The following is a 21,055-nucleotide window of genomic DNA, read 5'->3' as shown; positions in this document are numbered from 1 at the left end:
AACACCGGCATGGACCTGTTGGGCCAAATGGCCAGTTTCAGTGCTGTACATTCTATGTAATTCTATGTATTTAACCACTGTTAACATGCATGAGGATGTCAAAGGTTTTTGCAGGGCTGCCTTGGCGCGACATGGGGGTACAGGGGCAACAGATAAAAGTTAAGTGCATATTCTAGGGTGCCCAGGGAAGGAGGGACATCTGGCTCCCATCCAGGAATTTAACTGCAGCATTTGAAAGAACTTACTGCAGTTTGCACTGTGATGTGTGTCCAGGATGTAACATACACCAATCAATACATTCCTCAATATGGCTATTGTCAAAATAATTTCCTTGAATGTAACTGGGCTCAACCACAAGATTGGGAAGAAAACTTCCATTGGGTGTGGAAGCTTTCTTCTCAATCTTGTGCAACAAAGAACTCCCAGGTGGATTCAGAGCCTGGCATAAGAAGGGCAACACCAGATTTGGCCAGCTTCTTCACAAGCAATTAACGGAAAAGATTCAACCTCACTTAGCAAGATGTGTTCAGGTACCTCCAAATCAAGCACTTACCCCAGGAGTCAGTGACATTTTACAAACTTCAGGGAGAGCCACCCCTTCTATAGCCACTCATTCTTAACTTCCAAGATATCAACAACATCAACAACTTGCATTTATTTAGCACCTTTAACGTAGTAAAATGCCCCAAGGCGCTTCAGAGGAGCAATTATCAAACAAAATTTGATACTGAGCCACATAGGAAATATTGGGACAGGTGACCAAAAGCTTGGAAGAGAGGTAGGTTTTAAGCAGTGTCTTAAAGGAGGAGAGAGCGATAGAGAGGCGGAGAGGTTTGGGAAGGAAATTCCAAAGCTTAGGGCCGAGGCAGCTGAAGGCATGGCCGCCAATAGTAGAGCGATTAAAATTGGGGCTGCACAAGAGGCAAGAATTGGAGGAGTGCACAGATCTCAGAGCATTGTAGAACTGGAGGAAGTTACAGAGATAGGGGAGGGCTAGGCCATGGAGGAATTTGTAAATAAGGATGAGAATTTTTTAATTCAAGGGCAATTAGGGATGGGCAATAAATGCCGGCCTTGCCAGCGACACCCACATCCCATGAACGAATTTTTAAAAATCAAGGCGTTCCCAGACTTGGAGCCAATGTAGGTCAGCAAGCAGAGGGGTGATGGGTGAATGGGACTTGGTGTGAGTTAGGATATGGGCAGCAGAGTTTTGGATGAGCTCAAGTTTATGGAGGGTGGGCAGCCAGGAGAGCATTGCAAAAGTGAAGTCTAGAGGTAACAAAGACATGGAGGAGGGCTTCAGCAGCAGATGAGCTGAGGCTGGAGCAGAGATGGGCGATGTTATGGAGGTGGAAGTAGGCGGTCTTGATGATGGAGCAGATATGTGGTCAGAAGTTCATCTCAGGGTCAAATAGGATGCCAAGGTTGCGAAAGGTCTGGTTCAGCCTCAGACAGTGGCCAGAAAGAGGGATGGAGTCGGCGTACCTGTAAATATATTTCTATCCTGTACGCTGTACTCACCTCCGCACAGACGGAACCCACAGAAAAGAGCATAGAAGCGAAATGTAGCTCACCAAATGACAAAATAATTAAGGGGAAAGGTCTCTGGGAACAAGCTCTCACCACCACTTGAAGTAGAATATGTGAGGGTCAATTCAAACTCATATACTGAATGTACCACGTTCCACATATTCTCCATAGATTCTACCTCATCTCTATTGAATGAATATTGGAGAAAACTGACCAGTGATACACTTATACACATATTCTGGTGCTAACCCCGAATCCGATCATTTGGGAAGTGATCCAGATGACACAGTGGCCAGTCAGCATTGATATCCCCTCAGATTCACTCTGCTGCCTGCTAGGCCTGTTCACAGGGGTGCGAGATCCACCAGCATGCACAGGCTAGCTCAATTCTCATTGCTGGAGGCAAGAAGATGCAACTCCTCACTATGGCAAAATCCTCCTCCTACCACAAACTTGTGCATTAGGCATCTGTGAAACATAACCCAGTCAGAGAGTGCAGTGTACAATCTCTGCCTTGCGTAGGGAAGATATCACGTAGCCTGGAAACCCATAGAACAGGTCCCCTCTCTCAAAGCTCACAACACATCCCTGCAAAAGGAGGGATGGGTTAATGTCAATGAGAGCACACAACTACCACTGGACTCCAATTGTACAGCAAAGATGGAGATGTGTTAGCCCCACTGCATCCATCTGATGCATGTTAAATTACTGAACAAAAATGCATCACTAGGTCACATTCTTCTGTAAATGCTGTGCTGAGAATATAAACTACTATATCCGTTTTAAAAGCAGTATACAATTTTTCTGTTTTACAAAATAAAATTATTTGATAATTTTAAATTTAAAAAAATTATTTATCTTATATTTTTTTTTACCAGTTTTCCTTTTTCAACTTATAATCTATTAGTAATGTCTGTTTTTTTAATAAAATATATTTCCAACATCTATAACGATTTAAGTAATGAGTGTTAATCTACATAATTATATAAAAAAATACACTACATATATACTAACCTGACCAAGTCAATCATACAGGATCCTACAACCACTACATCATAAACCCCAGTATCAGAAGGAAGATTTACTGGGATTGACATATTTAGGAAATTAAAAAACCAATAGCAGAATATTGCAAAGTAAAGCAACACTAATCAGCTCAATAAACCCTTAGGTACAAAAGTGCGTAGCAAGAGACCGTTCTGCAAGAGGACCCATCACATAGCCGGCTGCATTATTTTAACAAATAAATGGATTTTTTAAAAAAGGGCTTTATTTAAAACAAATCGAGGTAAAACGATTTTTTAATACGAATGATATATATATATATATATATGCAGCTTATTCTGACCGATAAGAAGTCATTTTTTTTTTATTTTTAAAGTATGTTTTTTTATATATAATGTAAAGAAAATCAGGCAGTTGTTTAGCCGGCAGCAGCGCTGGGTTGCCGGCTCGGAGTTGTGGCGCATTTGTAACCGTTAGTGTTTGAGCGGCGCGAGCGGGGAGCGTGAGGCAGTGACTGTTGGTCACTTGACGCTCCGTGTTAATGGGACTCGCGTGTAGGCCTCAAGCAGGTACTTGAACTCCGTTCACTTTGTATTGAAAAAAATATCATTGCCATCCATTACTGTTTGTATGGGTTCTAGGTGGCTTTGAGGCCCAGTTGCTCGCATTTTTTTTTGTAAAATGTGTGTATGTGTATATATATAAATAGTTGATTGTTAATAATTACTAAGTATATAAAGTTCATGCTTGCTATCACTTTATTTTACGTAGATGTATTTTTTTTGTTTTAAAAAAAGCGCAAATGCAACGATTTGCATTTGCACTGTATGAGGAGGAGGTTTAGTAAACCCTGTTTACAGAAAACGTTTTGTCATTTCCTGTATTAAAGTCCGAAGGACGTACACGCAACATTAAACAGTGCTGCAAACATCCTGGAAACGTTAGGAGTGACATTTTACCATCAGCAGGGGTGACGCAGATTGCAAAGATCTATTAAACATATGGAGCTGCATTTGGGTTTCAGAGTGACGTACATTAGAATAGGTCACACTTTTTTTCCTTTGAAACTACATTTTTAAAAAATCACTCATGATCAGTGGCAATTGGTAACTCTGTAATAAGGGATGGTGCATTATTGCAACATTATAAATCTATATAGGTGCACACTCCCACTACCCCCCCCCCAATCCCTGTAATAATCAGATAGTTGTGTAGGTATTACTTAAAAAAGCACTGCAAATAGACAGTAGGCCTGTCAGTGTCTGAAAGAGAAAAGCTGGGTTGAATGTTGTGAGTAGAGATTTTCCAGCACATTGCTGACAAAAGATCAGCACCTAAAATGTTAACTTCACATGTTCACAGACCTATTGCTTATTTCCAACATTTATTGTTATTAAATAAAGATTGTGAGGTCCTATTTCACATGGTTTGACCTATGATTACTGAAAATACAACAAACTCCTTTTATACATTTATCCAACAGCAAAGTAAAAGCCCACTAGCTATAAAGGTAAAGGAATGTGCATTCCAAGAGAAAATGGCACTTAAACCTAAACATGGTTACCCCTGTGATTTTTTAAAGACTAATTCTGCCTTTTTGTAATTCTGTCAGAGGTACATAAACTGCAAGCAGTTTATAATAGCAACAGAGCTCACATTTGATTATTGTCTTACATACTTGTATTATTTCCTAATAAATAGGGGGAAGGGGAAACTCTCAAACAAAACTATCCCAATGATGTGCACACTGTAGTTGTGTATAATCTTGAGTAATTTCAACACTATAATCTTAGGGTTAAATGACACTTTTAAACCATTCAAATTTTAATTCTTTAGGTTTAACTACTTTTCAGAAGAAACTGTAAATCATGTTAATTTATATGAACCTGGAATAGGTGGGGCCTAAGAACAAATTTTCTAGCGCCCCCCCCCCCCCCCCAATCCTTAATACATCTCCCTCCCCTTCCCATTTTGACTTATCTCCCCATATGACCATCCTTTGCTTTTTTTCCTGTTAGCCAGTTACTAATTCTACAAATCTTAGTTTGTAAAGGAGCCTCTCATGGAGTATTTTCTCAAGGGGCTTTTGGAAATCTAGGTGCATTATGTTGTAAGGCTTTGCTACCCACCTTACCTGACCAATTAGGATGTCACCTCTGAAAATCTAGCTTTGGTCAGGCAAAGTTGTTGGCTGCCATTTGTTAGGTTATTTTCTTACGTGTACTCTGCCATTTTGCTTCTACTTATTGATTATCTTAATTCCCTTGATGCTATAGTCATTGGAAAACTATCACAGTAGAATTGAGATTCCTAAGGGATGCAAACATGGTAGAAATTGAAAATAAACTTTAAAAAAAGTTAACATGCAAGAAGAATCGGAAACGATCATCTGGTCCATCGAGCTATGGTGCAGCCACGCATACTATCGACCTGCAATTAAAATAATTCCATCTCAATTAGCCGAACAGCCCTGAGCATCATTTTGGTTCCTTTTTCTGTATCTTCTCAAAGGCCTCGGTAATCACTGCCATCTGAGGAGACCAAAACTGGATACAATACTCAAACTGCAGCCATACCAAGACTTTGTGCAGCCTAGGTATAGTATTTAGTTTTATACTGTACTGTCTTAATAACACATGAAATCCTACTTCCAAATGGCCTCAGCACGCTGCTTGTGGACTTTCAATGATTTATCAACCTGAGTCGCAGATCCCTCTATTCTTCCACAACCTGAGATGATAACCCTGTATTTTATACATATACTTGGAGTTTCCAAGATCCTGATGCATTGCACTACTTATCCACATGTCAAGACACACAAGGGACCATTCCCCTAATAAATTTAAATTGGCCTGCAACCTATTTATTTGATCTAAACTGACAACTCCGATACACATTTTTGTGTGGCTAAAGCCACCCTGAGGTTCTCAAAGAGCTGCTGACCTCTCCACATGATGATAAATCCAGGTGATCACCCTTACAATGCCTTCCACCATCTTGTCTATAACTGATGACAAATTAGCAGGCCTCTAATTCCCAGGGTCTGATTTCTCGGTCTGAGACTTAGCTCAGTGGTAGGACTCTCATCTGCATCATAAGGTTATGGGTTCAAGCCCCACTCCAGAGACTTGAGCAAATAAACTAGTACAGCACTGAGTGAGTACTGCTTTGTGGGAGGTGGTCTATTCTATTAGCCTTTTTGATTTTTTTTTTGTACCTGTGCATTAGCTTTGAGTGATTTGTGTACCTGGACACCCAAATCTTTTGCTTCTCCACAGTTCCTAGTCTCTTGCCATTAAGAACATATTCTCCATGTTGAACGCCACATTTTTGCCCAGTTGTTTAGTCTGTCTATGTCTCTTCGTAACTTCCTGCTCCCATCCACACAACTTGCTGTGTGTCCTAACAGTGTCATAAGTAAACTTGGATATACAATTCTATTCTTTCATCCAAGTCATTGATATATTTGGTGAAAAACTGATGCCCTGCAGAATACCACCTGTCGCATCCTGCCAATCAAAGTATTCCGTTTATCCTTACTTTCTGTCTCCTACTTCCCAACCAATTGCCAACCCATGTCACAAGGTTACCTCCAATTCCATGCACTCTCAATTTTGCTACTAATCTCTTGTGCAGAACCTTATCAAATGTCTTCTGGAAGTCCATATAGAGAACATTCATAGACACTCCCCTATCTACCATGTTAGTGACTTCCTTAAACAAAAATCAACGAGATTAGCCAGACTTGACCTACCCTTTACAAATCTATGCTGACACTCTGAGCATTTGAACAAGTATGATCAATCACTCTGTCCCTGATGATAGATTCCAGTAACTTCCCCACAACTGGTCATAAACTGACAAGTCCTTATTTTTTAGTTTCTCCCTCCCTCCTTTTTTAAATAATAGTGACATTTGCAATTTTCCAATCCAAAGGCACAATCCCTGAATCTAGAGAGCTTTGGAAAATTATTAGCAACGCATCTGTAATTTCCCCATCTGTTTTAGTAAACTAGGGTGGAAACCATCAGATCCAGATTAGTCTATCTCAAGTCCCATTATTTTCTCCATTAACCATTTTTTTTAACTTGTATTAAATCCAATAAGTTCCTCCTCTTGACTTATTTTTAGGTTCTCTTATACCACTGGTATTTTATCGTCTTCCCCTGCTGTGAAATCGGATGCAAAGTATTAAGTCTGCCATTTTCTTATTGTCCATTATCTGTCTTTAATGGCTCCACGTTCCCCTTACCACTCTCTTTCTCTTAATATATTTATAAAAACTTATAATATTCGCCTTTATATTACTTGCAAATTTTTTTAGTATTCCTTTTTACAGCTCTTACTATTTTTCTTGTGTCCCTTTGTTGTTTTTTATATTTCTCCCAGTATTACCACTTTTCTTGTCATTTGTGCAAGTCATTTCCTTTAGCTTTATACTGTATTTTACTTCATGTATTGACCATGGATGCTTGACTGTAGAAGTGAAATTTTTGCTCTTTAGGGGTATGTATTGTACTATATATTTATTGAATATTTGTTTTTCTATAGGTTTACTTGGTAACAGCTCAACCCAATATTTCTGCAATCAGTGATATATGACTCATTTTCAGTGCCTCTTGAATAATTATCTCTACTGAAAGGTTGCAGGAATGTCACTATGAAAGCTTAATAATTTTTTTAATCTGGTATCTTTGCAATTAGCCTAAAAATGGCAATTAAGAAAAACCATTCCAAGACCTTAGAGTCTAAGGCATTGTTCGTATTCTGAAAAGCTGAGCATTCTGTATGTTGCGGGGGGGGGGGGGGGGGGGGGCATAGCTATTCCTAACTACAGTGCTGAGAAACCATAAATGTTTATGAATCCCATAATGAACAATGACTGACAGACTCAGTTTTATAAATCAAATTTTGTTAGATTAATGGTTCACTGGTCCACTGAAATCTTGTATTTTGAAAGCTCTCTCAAATCTCTTTAGGGTCTGGTGTTTGAGGAGGGGCACAGCATTGTAGTGATTATGTTACTGGACCAGTAATCCAGAGGTCTGAACTAATAATCCAGAGAAGATGAGTTAAAAATCTTGTATCAGTAAAAGTGGCCATGAAGCTGTCGGACAGTTGTAAAATCCCAACTGGTTCGCTAATGCCCTTTAGGCAAGGAAACCTGCTGTCCTTACCCAGTCTGGCCTACATTCGACTCCAGTCCAACATCAACATGCCCTCTGAAGGCACTCAGTTGAGGGCAACTACGGATGGGCAATAAATGCCAGCCTTGCCAGCGGCACCCACATCCCAAGGATGAGTTTTTAAAGAAGTTATCCTAATTCCAATATAGATATCCATCCACATATGGTGTATTGTTTTGTTTACAAGCCACCTTTTTCTCTACTGTATGTTTTCAGTTTGCCCCAAATGTTAACTGTTTTTCTTCATTGACTATTTAGCACTGCAGGCTGTCCTGTTCGTTGGTCTTTGACAGTGCCACTGTGTAGATAATTGAGTTGAAATGTCACCAGAAGTTGCCTTAAACCGAATTTCCCCTGCACTTCGTCCCTTTATCTCCAATGTGGTCAGAAATGGAAAAATTGGTTTAGATGCTACAAACAATCTCAAAATAACTGACTTGAAATCAGGGTAAGTAAGTGCTGATTGAGTGTTACAAGTTTAATTCATCTTATTATTCTGTGATGTTTGTTCATGTTTTCCCTGCTCCCAATACAATAATTTGCTGCAGCTGAGTTATATGTGTGTGCACGCACATGCTTTTATCTATTGAATTATTTTAATGTTTAGATTTTGATTGTGTCGTCCAGGCCCAAAGTTGGCCACCATTTAAACTGAAGTACCAAAATGGAGAAGTGCTTAAAGCTGGATCAAAACATAGTTGTACAAGTGTTGTAATAATGGGTACAGTGTAGTTAGCAATAATATTACTGTTATTTAGTTTGTATGTAACTATTATTTCCAGTTTCAAGGTAGAAAGTTGCAAAATAGTGAACTTATACACAACTGTGTGTTTCTGTTCCTGTACTGAGTCTGTATCTATCTATATTTTCGAATTATTGTACATTCTTTGCATTGTAGCATTGGCTGCCGACACCTTGCATAAAGGAAAGAAAAGTTTTGATATGCTTAACTAATTACTGTTCGTAAGGGGTGTCACAATATGCTCAACCCATACATCTGCATCATATATTGAATATATTTCAATACAAATCTTGCCGCGTGGTGAAATATTTGCATTAGTAGGGAGTGCAAGCTGAACTGATGTTAGCTGAAACAAGCGGCTTGTGCTAGTGATAAAATAGCCCTATACACAGTCAAAGTCTGTAGAACTTTGCAAGTGGCGATATGTACCACCATTAAATTTCGTTCTGTGGCAGTCAGCCCTAGTATAGTCTCACCTAGGAAAGTTAACATGGAATAGGTATGGCATAAGAGCTCAAAAAAGAGGTTTCCTACGTCAACACGTTTCAGTGTGATCCTCACATATAAATAGATAAAACCCTGCTTTCATGTAATGGTAACTACAAACGTCCTAACATTTCTGCTATCGTGATATTATAAAAGTACTATTCCCCCTATTCCGTCTATAGGTATTTTATCCTCTGTGTCCAATCCTTTTTTAAAAAAAAATCTAATTATGTCTAGTACTCTGGAAAATTATGAAATATTGTGACAAAATTGTAGTGATTTTCCCTCATATCTTGACAAATTGCAAGCTCTTAAAGATGTGCATTGATACTGCCTTGCTAAATATGATTCGTTTACTAATTCCTCCTTTCATCCCAGTTGCAAGCCGCCTCCTCCTTCCCCAGTTCACTGTGGTACTCTTCCCTCTCTTGTTCATGGAACTGGACTTGATACTGCTGCCAGCTGCAATATGATGCTAGTTACAACTCTTATTTAATGTAGAATTTAAAAATAAACAAATGAATCTGAACGGTTGGAGGTGAGTAAGCAAATACCACATTTCACTCGTCAGCTTGGCTTAGTTGGTAGCACTGTCATTTCTGAGTCAAGGTTGCAGGTCCAAGCACCACTCTAGAACTTGGCTTGAGCACTGATGTGTCAATTTGACATTCTGAGGGAGTATTGCATTGTTGAAGGTGCCGTCCCTAAGATGATATGTTAAACCATCTGTTCTGGTCAATGATTCGGATAAGAGCAGGGAGTTCTCACGGTATCCTGGCCAATATTCCTCCCTCAACCAACACTACAAAAGCACATTAAGTGGTTATTAATTTCATTGCTGTTTGTGGCATCTTGCTGTGTGCAAAATGGCTGTTGTGTTTACCTATATAAGAAAAGTCATTCTTTTTCAAAATCATTCGTTGTATGTGAAGTGTTGAGATGTTTCTGAGAGATGTTATGAAGCACCACATTATTGTAACTTTTTATTTGCATGTGAAAGAAATGAAAAACAAATTCAAAGAAACATTATTCCACCCCTGTACGATTTTGAATGGCATTGAAAAATTACAGTTTTCCATTTTGGCCTCCCATACTAACTGAATAAAAGACTTGGGCTTTGTCTAGAGAAATTCCTGTTTTGCTATTGCAATTCCAGCAATTTTCCAGATGGCTGTTATGGTATGATTGTTGCCAGCCATTGTTTTCCAATTTTGTGTTGTTGAAAACTGGTCTTTGGTTCCTCCTTTCAGGTGCACATCACTAACACCTGGACCCTGTTGTGACCGGTTTAAGCTGCACATTCCATATGCTGGGGAGACGCTAAAATGTGAGTTATTTTATATTCAGAGGTCATTTAATGAAATTATCTAATTGTGGCAGGATCAAAAGAAAATAATACAGGCATAAAGCTTTGGAGAACATATTGTAAAAAGTTTGTGTAATTCGTACTATTCATAAATTGTCCAACAATTACTATTGCTATTTTGTTTAAATACTAACTATCAAAAGTATATTTGCAAACACATTCTTTTACCAAGTGTTCTGAACCATGTGATACTGATTGTTGAAAAATATATCTTGCAACATCATGTTTTCTTGTACCACCAGGGGGAAGGGGAATTGCTTTTCCTTCCATCAATATGTTCTGGTAGGATTACATCAAAGCGGCTGGTTTATGATGTGTAGTTGTGCTATGTAACTTGCCACAGATTGACGTTTCTTTTTAAGAACTAAGTCCTCAAAATTGCAGCTAGTATTTGGTTAGATAACATGGGGTCAAAATGATCAGAGCCAAATGCCACTAATAATGCTTACTGACTGATCACTTGGTCACCGATGACTATTATCACTGTTTCCACATGATTACTTGTGGATTTCGGTGAAAGTCACTGCCCTGAAACCTATGTTGTTTGACTTGTGACAAAACACGAGACACAGGTGAGCTCTGCTGCTGCAGTCTCCGGTGATGGTGGATGCAGTCATGGAGAAATTCGTGGTCCCTGTTGCCTTATTGGAAGGAGCCAGTAGGTGACTTTTTTTCCTTTCTAAGTTCAAAGTGTAGTTGATGGGCTGTAATTACCCTCTAGATATTTTGCTGCTATTAGCTTTTTTTTGTTTTTGTTTAACTTTTTAAAAATTCATTTTTTTATTGCTGTCTATGCTATGCATCCTTCCTTGTCTGGGAGGTAGGAATGCAGAAAAACTGTTCTTGTGCTAATAATGTTCTATAATTAACCTCTAGGAAATCTGAGAGAGAAGCCTAAAAGGCCTTGTCCTTCATTCTCTTTTCTGGGAGCAATTTGCTTTGATATAGAAAAACTTCCCAAGATGCCTCACGTAGGAAAAATAGATGTTGATCAGCAGTGGAAGAGTTAAGGGAGGTGATCAAAAGTGTGGTCGAACACATGGGTTTTAAGAGACTTTTGAAGGTGGGAAGAGAGGTGGCAAAGCAGAGGGTTTAGGGATGGAGTTCCAGAGAGTTGCCTCGAGATGGCTGAAGCCACTGCCACTGATGAAGTAAAGGAAACAGGAGGCAAGAGTCTGAGAATTGAAGGACATAAGATGGGATATAAGGCTGGAAGAGGATGTAAAAGTAGGGTGTCATGTTAACATGAAGGAATTTGTAGATGAGAAAGATGGATTTGAATTAGGTGCATTAGGGGATATTGAGTCAATGAAAGTTGGCAAGGACGGGGCAAGTGGGACAGAATGTGGGTAGCGGAGTTTGGACAAGTTAAAGTTTGTGAAAGCTGTTGTGAGAGCTATCAAGGAGTACATTGAAGAAGTTGAGTCAAATGTTTATGAAAGTGTGCATAAGGGTTTTGGCAGCAGTGGGATTGGGGTGGAGGTAGATGTAGCAGTCATAATATTAGGATATTGAACTCCAACTCTGCTTGATAGCTTAGCCAGTATTGAGAGCTTCCACTGGCGAGACAATGTGAATCCAAACCAGTCCTACCAATCCCTGGTGCAACATGTTGATACAACAATATGCTGTGCTGCCTGAAGACTTCTAATATTAGAAATGAAAGTTTACCTGTGCCTTGAGTTTTTAACTGTATTTAAATTGGAATATTGGATCACTGAAGGTACTAAGAAACAGTTTTGACAGATTATTTGTAGGGAATTAAGTAAATTATTCTGATGCTTTCATAAATACCAAAAATTGAGAAATGAAGACCACAAAACCTTACGGCAGTTCTTACTTGTTCAGGATGTTTTGAACTTTGCTACAACAGTTTTGTAACTATTTTACAAACAAGGTGCTTGGCATATGTGCTTTTATCCAGAATAATTTCTTTGAGCTAGGGTTCTTGTGGACCTCTGAGGCGTTGCACTTTATTTACAATGTCCGTGCACATACGGGAAGAGGGCTTACTGATATCTTTCTGAAACTAGGTGTTTTAACTCTGTGATGCATGAGGTTAGAACCCTGTCAGAGTGCTCTTTCACTCCTGATTATTAAGGAAAAGGTCAGCTATCCCATCATCCAATTATACTTCACTGTAGTTAGCTGAGCTGCTTAGAACCCTAATTCAAAAATGTCAAATATGGCAACTTAGGAAGAGGGAGGGGTCCATTTTTTTAAAACTACTGTAAGTAAAATTTATGTTTAAGCATAAATTGTTCAGGAGGAATTCAAACATTAATTGTGGTCTACAGTTCCTTTTTAAAAAATAAAACACTTGTAGGTTGTATTTATACTGCACAGAAAATTTATTTTTGTTGTAAAGGGCAGATGTTTAATTAGTTGGCTCGGATTTGCTACCGTATTGATGTGGTTCTCTTGTCAGATAAATAGGGGGAAAAGAATTTTATATTGAATCGTTCTGATTTCCTGTTATGGCAACTAGATCGATGTATCAAAATCAGATCAGATGGCTAAATTGTAGTATTCACGGAAATACATAGAAGTTACTTCACAAAACAGACCATTCAACCCAATCAGTCCGTGTCGGCATTTACCCTTCTTGAATGCAAATAGTTCAAATCACATTTTACCCACTCTGCTCCCATTTGTCTTCAACCCCTTTTCCTTCATTCACCAATCTAATCTGATCTAATCTTGAATGTTAACGTTTCTGCAACAACCACTAACCCTAAAAGTGAATTCCACAGACTCACATCTCTGTGTAAAGAAGTTTCGCCTACCTTTAAATTCTAATACTACTTTTACTGTAAGGCTCCAACCTATCCTGATTTGGGAGGTCATGATAAATTAAAATTTATCTAAGTCGTAAATTTTCTTTTTGGAGCATGTATAATCATGCATGTTTCCCCTCTGAATGTGAACTGTGATATTCTAATGGGTCTACCAATAGATTTTACACTAAAAGTGATTGGCTCAAGAAAATATATTAATATGGTTTTATTGTAAGTTTTGAGTAGAGCTGAAGTTGGGTTGGCAGGTGAATAATGAACATGCAGATAGGAAAGCTGAAGTTAGATTTATAAATAAGCTCATTTGAGCTTAATCAGCTGCCATTAATTATTTCTATTTTAACAAGAGCAATTCTGTTTCTACTTTTTTGCCTGGTGTCCATAAAATAAAGATGTTGCATAGAATGCTGTGCTATAAGAAGGGCACTGTAGCGTTTGTATTTAATGAAAGACTCTTTTTCTTTTCCTTTCCTCTCTTTTTTTTTTCTCTCTCCTTAATCTCCAACCATGTGGCAGACAATCTGACAGTGCTGCTCAGGGATGTACAAGAATGGCATCGGCTGACTGCGATCTCTGATCCTACCCAGTATTGAGGAACTGGAGCCCTGGCTGCTTTTCCTTCCCCCTAGCTCAGTGATGCTGAAGCCAAGTTTAATACTTCATCTACTGTCCTGATGGAGATCGGATTAGATAACTTGTACAGATCAGAAATAAAACCTGGGGGCCATCCTGTCTGTACGGTTTTGTATTCAAAGTGCCTCTTGGTTTCTAAATTTGGGGGCATTATATAAAAGGGAGCAAAAAACATTGTTAGCCATTGAAGTCTGTCACTGCCACCCATCTTTCTTTGACACAAAGAACGTGATGGTCTGAGCTACAATTTTTACCACAAACATCAATTCTACTTTGTTATTGACTGACCGAGATGGTTGTGACACACCTCTCACTCACTTGCACAATAGAGTGGTAAAAAGTGGATGCATGTTGGCATTTTATGATTCTTCACAGTGAGTTCTTGTTCTCAGCAGTACTGTGAAATGCTAAATCGAATCAAGGAACTTCTTAGCACACTCTTCGGAGTTCACCAGATATTTCTTTATTATACGAGTTTCCCACAGACCGTGGGGAACAGTCTGAGAGCAAACGATTTTGGGCCCTATCCTGCAACTCTGCATAACTGATAACAAAGCACCGTTGGCAAAGAGTAGGTCAACTATCCATCATCTCAACTGAGGACTGGTGTTAGCGAGCAGGGAGGATCCAAAGAGAATGATGTTTTCAATTTAAAATAGGGCTTAAAAAAATTTGATATAGTACAAAAAAAAGTTTAAAGATTGAGCATGGTTGTCCAGCCACGGATTGTATTGTCACAATTTTCATGTAACACAATGAGTGAATTTATTCTTATAACAAAAAACAGAAGAAAGTTTCTTTTTCTTGGTGATCAAGTGATCCAGCAATGAAATCATGGGAACACACTGTTTTCAAATATGCTATTTACAAGAATAAACAGGTTGTAAACTATGGAGAAAAACAAGTTTTATTTTGTTAAGAGGATTTTTACCTCCAGTGTGATGATGAAGAGAGTAAATAATTGAAGTAAAATTTGAATCGGGTTGATTGCTACATTGATGCAGTTGTGGAATGTATTCGATAAAAAGAAAAATTGTACAGGAATAGAAGCTGAGTAAGTGGATATTAAACATAGAAGCTTGTTGATTATTCTTCTTTCAAGAAAAGAGCAGCTGTTATAGTATATGCTAGTTGTTATTTGCATTCATTTAATTGACTGACTCAGTGATCCAATGACCTCTATAAATTTGACTAATTTCACATTAGTGTATCAATAAACAGCTGATTAGCAGGGTAGTGGTACTTGTAATGTTGTATAGAGGGCACATGTGATCATCGCCTATGCCCTTTACCATATGTACTGCTCATTGTATCTCCAGATTGTCTATTGGCACTACTATGTCAGCCAGTGAGTTGGAGGCGGAGTGGGACTTATGGCAGGACTCACAGCAAACAAAGTCTATTTACTCAGCAGAGTGTTTAAACAGCGCACTACTGTAAACCGTCTACAGAGTCTATTTAAAAAAAGTCTCTACGAACTATAGCAAACAAAACTCATGACCGAAACTGCAGCAACTTCTCCTGATAAAAACAGGCTGATCTCTCCAGCAGAGGATAGTTACATAATACAAATTGATTATTTCTCCAACAAAATGCAATGAGTGTAGGATAGTTACATACAAATTATGTGCATAAAGTCAATCCCAGTCATTTACAACAGTGACGGGGTGTGACCAATGGTGGAATTATCCAATCATCTCCATTCTGGCCTGGAATAGTGGTGTCACTATATGCAGACTTGTATCTCTGGATCCACATCTACAGTCCTCCGGCTCTGGGATGTTACAGGAGCCAAGAAACAGATGGGGATTGTGGCCCTTAAGAAAATGCTACTGGGCAATTATGCATTAGGATATTGTGTATGAAGTGGTGATAGATTTCAGAGTTATGAACGCGTTTTGGTATAAGGTGTCTTTTGCATAGTAACTTAAAGTACATATGTACTATTCAATATTTTCAAAATTGAAGTAATTTATTTTCAAAGCAAGTGTTTAAAACTTTGGTGACATTAGTCGTACTGATTTGGTGCTTTTCATTCCTGAGTTTAAAGCACTTGTAATTTGCAGCTGTGAATGAGTCATGTGCCGTCTTTTCATTCTGTGGTTATTGTTTCAGATCAGGTCTAAACAGAGTAAATTGCAGAAACTGTTGCAATACAGACATTAAGTGACTGATTTTTTAAAAAAAACAATGTCACTACATTGTCACTTTGGGGAGTACAAAATGTTGTTAAATAACTATTTATAATTAGTGATGTTACAATGTTCTTCCCAAATGTCTGTGGAACATTGAAACGTTCCAGGTATGTTGCTCTTCAATCTTGAAGCAGACGAAGCACGTAATTTATTGGTCTTTTGTATGTTAATTTAAAAAATACATGGTAATATCTCCCCATTGTATACAGTATTTAATGGGGATAGCCTACCAAGTGACATTTTGATTATGCAGTAGTCTGCATTCCATCTGGTCTAACACTTAGATGTATGTTACAGTTTCTAATGTGTTTTTTCTTTTGTTTAAAAAGTTTGGCAGAAATTAGTTCTGTTGAAATTGTATGTAATGGTTAATATCTCGTGAGCAGAACAGTCATAAAAATTGTAGCAGAATGTAAAGAGCGCACTACGTAAAATAATACAATTATATATGTGTGCCCATCTTTCCCACAACTCCATGTTTGAATCTCCAATAAAGTTTCCATCCCTACCACAGCACTAAAATTACTCTAACCAAAGTCACGAATGACATCTTCTGTAATGGTGACTGTGTTGCATTATCCCTCTGTATCCTCTTTGACACCATCCTCCTCCAAACTTTTCCGTTGTCCAGCTCAGTGGGACTGCTGTCACAGTTCCACACTCATCTATCCGATCATAGTTACAGCATCTCCAGCAATGGCTTCTCTTCCTGCCCCCGCACCCTTGCCTCTGGAGTCCCCCAAGGATCTATCATTGGTTCACTCCATATCTACGTGCTGCCACTGCCCCTTGGCACTATTATCCACAGATATAGGGTCAGCTTCCACATGCATGCTGATAACACTGACTCTCTCCACTGACTCTGCTTTTCCGACATTCAATCTTGGATGAGCCACAATTTTGAAAAGACTACAGACATCGCCACAAATGCAGTAACCCTGCCACAGATTCTGTCCTCCTCTCAGCCACTGTCTCGGGCTGAACCAGGCTATTCGCAACCTCAGTGTCCTATTCGACCCTGAGTTGAGATTACAGCCCCATATTCTCTCCATCACAAAGACTGGCTACTTCCACCTCTAACATAGCATGTTTCATCCCTAACTAAGCTCCTCTGCTGCTGAAATCCTCATCCATGCCGTAGTCACCTCCAAACTATCTTGGCTCTCGGTCCCCTACTCCTCCAATTTAAAATTTTCATCCTTCCCCTGTTTAAATCCCTTCATTGCCTCGCTATCTCTGTAACCTCTTCCAGTCCTCTGACTCTGGCCTCCTGTCCATACCCCCCTCTTTATATGCCTTCAGCCATCTTGGCTCTAGGGTCTGGCATTCCTTTCCTAAACTCTTCCAATTCTCCACCTTTTTAAGACCCGCCTCAAAACCCACCTCTTTGACCAAGCTTTTGGTCACCCTTCCTAATACCTCCTTCTTTGGCTCGGTGTCCATATTTTTGATTACACCTCTGTGAAGCACCTTGTGACACTTTTCTACATTAAAGGTGCTGTATAAATGCAAATTGTTGTTGTATATAGTATGTTCCTAAAACTATTCCAACCACAGCTCTGAATGACAAAGGTCTCTTTGCTAATGGTGCTGGGTTTAGAAAACTTCCATTTTGTAAAGTTGTAGCCTGATTTTTTTTTCTGACACATAATTTAGTCTATTATAGTTCACACCCATTAGGATGGACATTGGTAATACACAAGGAGTATTTATGTGGGATTTACCTCTAGGAGCTCAAAGGTCCATTTCCCTTTGTTTGCAATATGGTCACTTCTTAGATTCTAATGGAAAGTCATGTGACAATTTCTTACAAAATTCAATAATTCACCTTTTCCATTCCTTTAATTCCAAGGGTGTTTGAAATGTCAAGATGCATTTGGTCCTATCTGGCATCTGAGAATTTGATTTATTGCAAATACATTTTTGTTACACACATAATTTAATTGTAAGCCACTCAGTGAAGAATTGGTTTTAAATGATAAAATTGTCGGTATACGAAGGTGATTTTGTGTGGATTGTTCCATTGGCTACTCAAATCCTGCCAGTTGACTGGGAAGTGGTAAAAATTTCACGGTAACTTTTTTAATGTCAGAGATGTGAACCCATTGGAAAGCTTCTGCAGTGTGGCATGTACTGCAATTTGCTCTGGAGTACATGAATGCACAGCATGTACTGTAGGACGAGTTGCTTTTGGCATGCAAGATTACATTTTGTTCTTGTATTTTCTTTAGCACATTTTTTTTATGTTGCAGTATGGGCAATTGAGGATTATTCGTATGTTAAAATATATTCTCTTAATTTGGCTGATAATCTGCTACAAAAAGTAGCACTATACTATAGAAAGGGATCTAAATCATGGCCTCAAGTTAGTTTTAATTATAGTTAATTTTCTCTCCTTTTAAAGGGAAGGATACAAACAAAAATGGTGGGGGAAATGTTCCTGGTTGTAGGTAGGGAGGAAATAGGCTGTAGGGACTACATATTGCAGTATTGTGAGTTTGTGGAGGCTATGTGGGTTGGTATTGTTGGGATGATGGTCCTGGAGTTTGGATTGGGGTTGAGAGCATTGGCAGGGGTAGGGATTTTGCAGAACTGGGAGGGGTGAAATGGGTTTCAGGAATACTGTGAGGGGCAGTAGTGGTGTTTGCGAGCGCTAGGAAAGGTCTATCAGCGGAGAAGCGCGTTAGGTTATGACAATGCTGTGGCGAGTCTTGGAATGTGGTACAGAGGTCCTGGGGTTTAGGAACACTGGGAAGACGATGCTGGGTTGTCAGTGGTGGTAGGGTGGACCTGGGCTGTGACAGCACTTGGGTGGCAGTTGTGGGAGTTTGGATGGGAAGGGGAAGGAAGAGGGAGGGGTGGAGATGGGAGATGGGAGAGGGAAGAGGGAGAGAAGGGGAAGAAAGGAAAGTGAGTAGAGGGAGAAGGAGGAAAGGAATGGAAATGTAAGGGGAGCGGAGGACGGTGAGCAGGAGTGGGGGAATGGATGGACAGGAGCGGATGTTGGGGGAGAAAGGGTGGAAGGAAGGAGAGGAGGGGAAAGAAGGAAGGGGAAATAGTTGACAAATTGTGACAAAAGCAAGCCAAAAGGAAGTCAAGTGGTGCAGACAGAAATTATGCACAGCTGTAAGATTTTTAATAAGATGTAGAAAGCTAGAACTGGCCTACATCCTAGGGTTTTAAGAGGTGGCTGCAGAGATAGTGGATGCATTGGTTTGGACCTTCTAGAATAACATAGATTTTAAAACGGTCCCCATGGATTGGAAGGTAGCAAAAGTAACCCCACTATTCAAGAAAGGAGGGAGAGAGAAAACAGAACAATAGGGCAGTTAGCCTAACATCGGTAGTAGGGAAAAGGCTAGAATTTATTATTAAGGAACATAGGAACAGAAGTAGGCCATTCAGCCCCTCGTGCCTGCTCCGCCATTTGATAAGATCATGGCTGATCTGTGATCTAGCTCCATATACCTGCCTTTGGCCCATATCCCTTAATACCTTTGGTTGCCAAAAAGCTAACTATCTCAGGATGCAGTAACAGGGCACTTAGAAAATCATAATATGATTAGGCAGAGTCAACACTGTTTTATGAAATAGATTTGTTAAACATGATTTCTCCTAGAGTTTTTTTGAGGGTGTAACTAGCAGGGTAGATAAGTGGGAACCAGTGGATGTAGTATCTTTGGATTTTTAAAAGGCATTTGATAAGATGCCACACAAGAGGTTATTATACAAGATTAGGGCTCACAGGATTGGGGGTAGTATATTAGCACGGATTGAGGATTGGTTAACATTCAGAATAAAGAGTAGAAATAAGCTTCATTTTTCGGTTGGCAGGCTGTAACTAGTGGGGTGCCACAAGGATCAGTGCTTGGGCCTCAGCTGTTTACGATATTTATCAATGACTTGGATGAGGTGACCGAGTGTAATGTATCCAGATTTGCTGACGATACAAAGCTAGATGGGAAAGTAAGCTGTGAGGAGGATGCAAAGGGATGTACACAGGTTAAGTGGGCGAGAAGGTGGCAGATGGAGTATAATGTAGGGAATTGTGAGGTTATTCACTTTGGTAGGAAGAATAGAAAAGCAGAATATTTATTAAAAGGTGAGAGACTAAGAAAGGTTGGTATTCAGAGGGATTTGGGTGTCCTTGTACACAAATCACAGAAAGTTAACATGCAGGTACAGCAAGCAATTAGGAAGGCAAATGGTATGTTGGCCTTTATTGCAAGGGGGTTGGAGTAGGAGAGTTAGGAGGTCTTGCTGCAATTATATGGGGCTCTGGTGAATCCACACCTGGAGTACTGCGTACAGTTTTGGTCTCCTTACCTAAGGAAGGATATACTTGCCTTTGAGGGGGTGCAACGAAGGTTCACTAGATTGATTCCTGGGATGAGATGGTTGTTCTCTGAGGAAAGATTGAGTAGAATGGGACTATATTCTCTAGAGTTTATAAGAATGACAGGTGATCTCATTGAAACGTATAACATTCTTAGAGGGCTTGACAGGGTCGATGCTGAGAGGCTGTTTCCCCTGGCTGCAGAGTCTAGAACTAGGGGTCATAGTCTCAAGATAAGGGGTTGGCCATTTAGGATCGAGATGAGGAAAAATGTCTTCATTCAGAGGGTTGTGATTCTTTGGAATTCTCTACCCCTGAGGGCTGTGGATGCTCAGTCGTTGAGTATATTCAAGATTGAGATCAATAGATTTTTGGACTCTATGGGAATCAAGGGGTATGGGGATTGGGCAGGAAAGTGTAGTTGAGGTCGAAGATCAGCCATGATCTTATTGAATGGCGGAGCAGGCTCGAGGGGCCATATGGCCTACTCCTGCTCCTATTTTTTTACGTTCTTATGTTCTCATGTTCTATCTTAGCAAATACACAGTAAATATTTGCCTGTCACGGTCGAGATCTCGACAATTTTTTTTTCGGGTGTGGGTCACCATGCAGAATGAGGGACCATCGTGTGATTTGAACAGAAGCGGTGAGAGGCAGCAGGAAGAGAAAGGCAGAATAGGAGCAGTGAGGGGCAGCAGAGAGGGAAAGGCAAGGGCAGAGGGCTGCACCAGGCACAGTAGCGTAGTGGTTATGTTACTCACTAGTAATCCAGAGGCCT

At 39.6% G+C, this 21,055-nt stretch overlaps 2 protein-coding genes across 4 annotated transcripts in view; one reads left to right on the top strand and one right to left on the bottom strand.

Moving 5' to 3' along the window:
• The window catches only part of rbks (ribokinase), a 120,447-nt gene extending 117,708 nt beyond the window's left edge, over nucleotides 1–2,739 (bottom strand). The window contains exon 1 of one of the 2 annotated variants that reach the window (XM_067985140.1): nucleotides 2,548–2,739. In XM_067985140.1, coding sequence (XP_067841241.1) covers nucleotides 2,548–2,630 — 83 coding nt within the window. In that variant the 5' untranslated portion in view covers nucleotides 2,631–2,739. The remainder of the gene's footprint in view (nucleotides 1–2,547) is intronic. The other variant, XM_067985141.1, reaches the window with a different exon arrangement.
• Nucleotides 2,740–2,963: 224 nt separating this feature from the next.
• Nucleotides 2,964–21,055, top strand: part of babam2 (BRISC and BRCA1 A complex member 2) — a 204,712-nt gene continuing 186,620 nt past the window's right edge. The window contains exons 1-4 of one of the 2 annotated variants that reach the window (XM_067985139.1): nucleotides 2,964–3,107; nucleotides 5,050–5,134; nucleotides 7,983–8,172; nucleotides 10,203–10,279. In XM_067985139.1, the coding sequence (XP_067841240.1) occupies nucleotides 8,045–8,172; nucleotides 10,203–10,279 (205 nt within the window). In that variant the 5' untranslated portion in view covers nucleotides 2,964–3,107; nucleotides 5,050–5,134; nucleotides 7,983–8,044. The remainder of the gene's footprint in view (nucleotides 3,108–5,049; nucleotides 5,135–7,982; nucleotides 8,173–10,202; nucleotides 10,280–21,055) is intronic. The other variant, XM_067985138.1, reaches the window with a different exon arrangement.

Source organism: Heptranchias perlo, chromosome 5 (genome assembly GCF_035084215.1).
Source record: "Heptranchias perlo isolate sHepPer1 chromosome 5, sHepPer1.hap1, whole genome shotgun sequence".
Lineage (NCBI taxonomy): Eukaryota > Metazoa > Chordata > Chondrichthyes > Hexanchiformes > Hexanchidae > Heptranchias > Heptranchias perlo.
The sequence above is the reverse complement of the archived record's forward strand: the minus strand, read 5'-3'. Positions and strand labels throughout refer to the sequence as shown.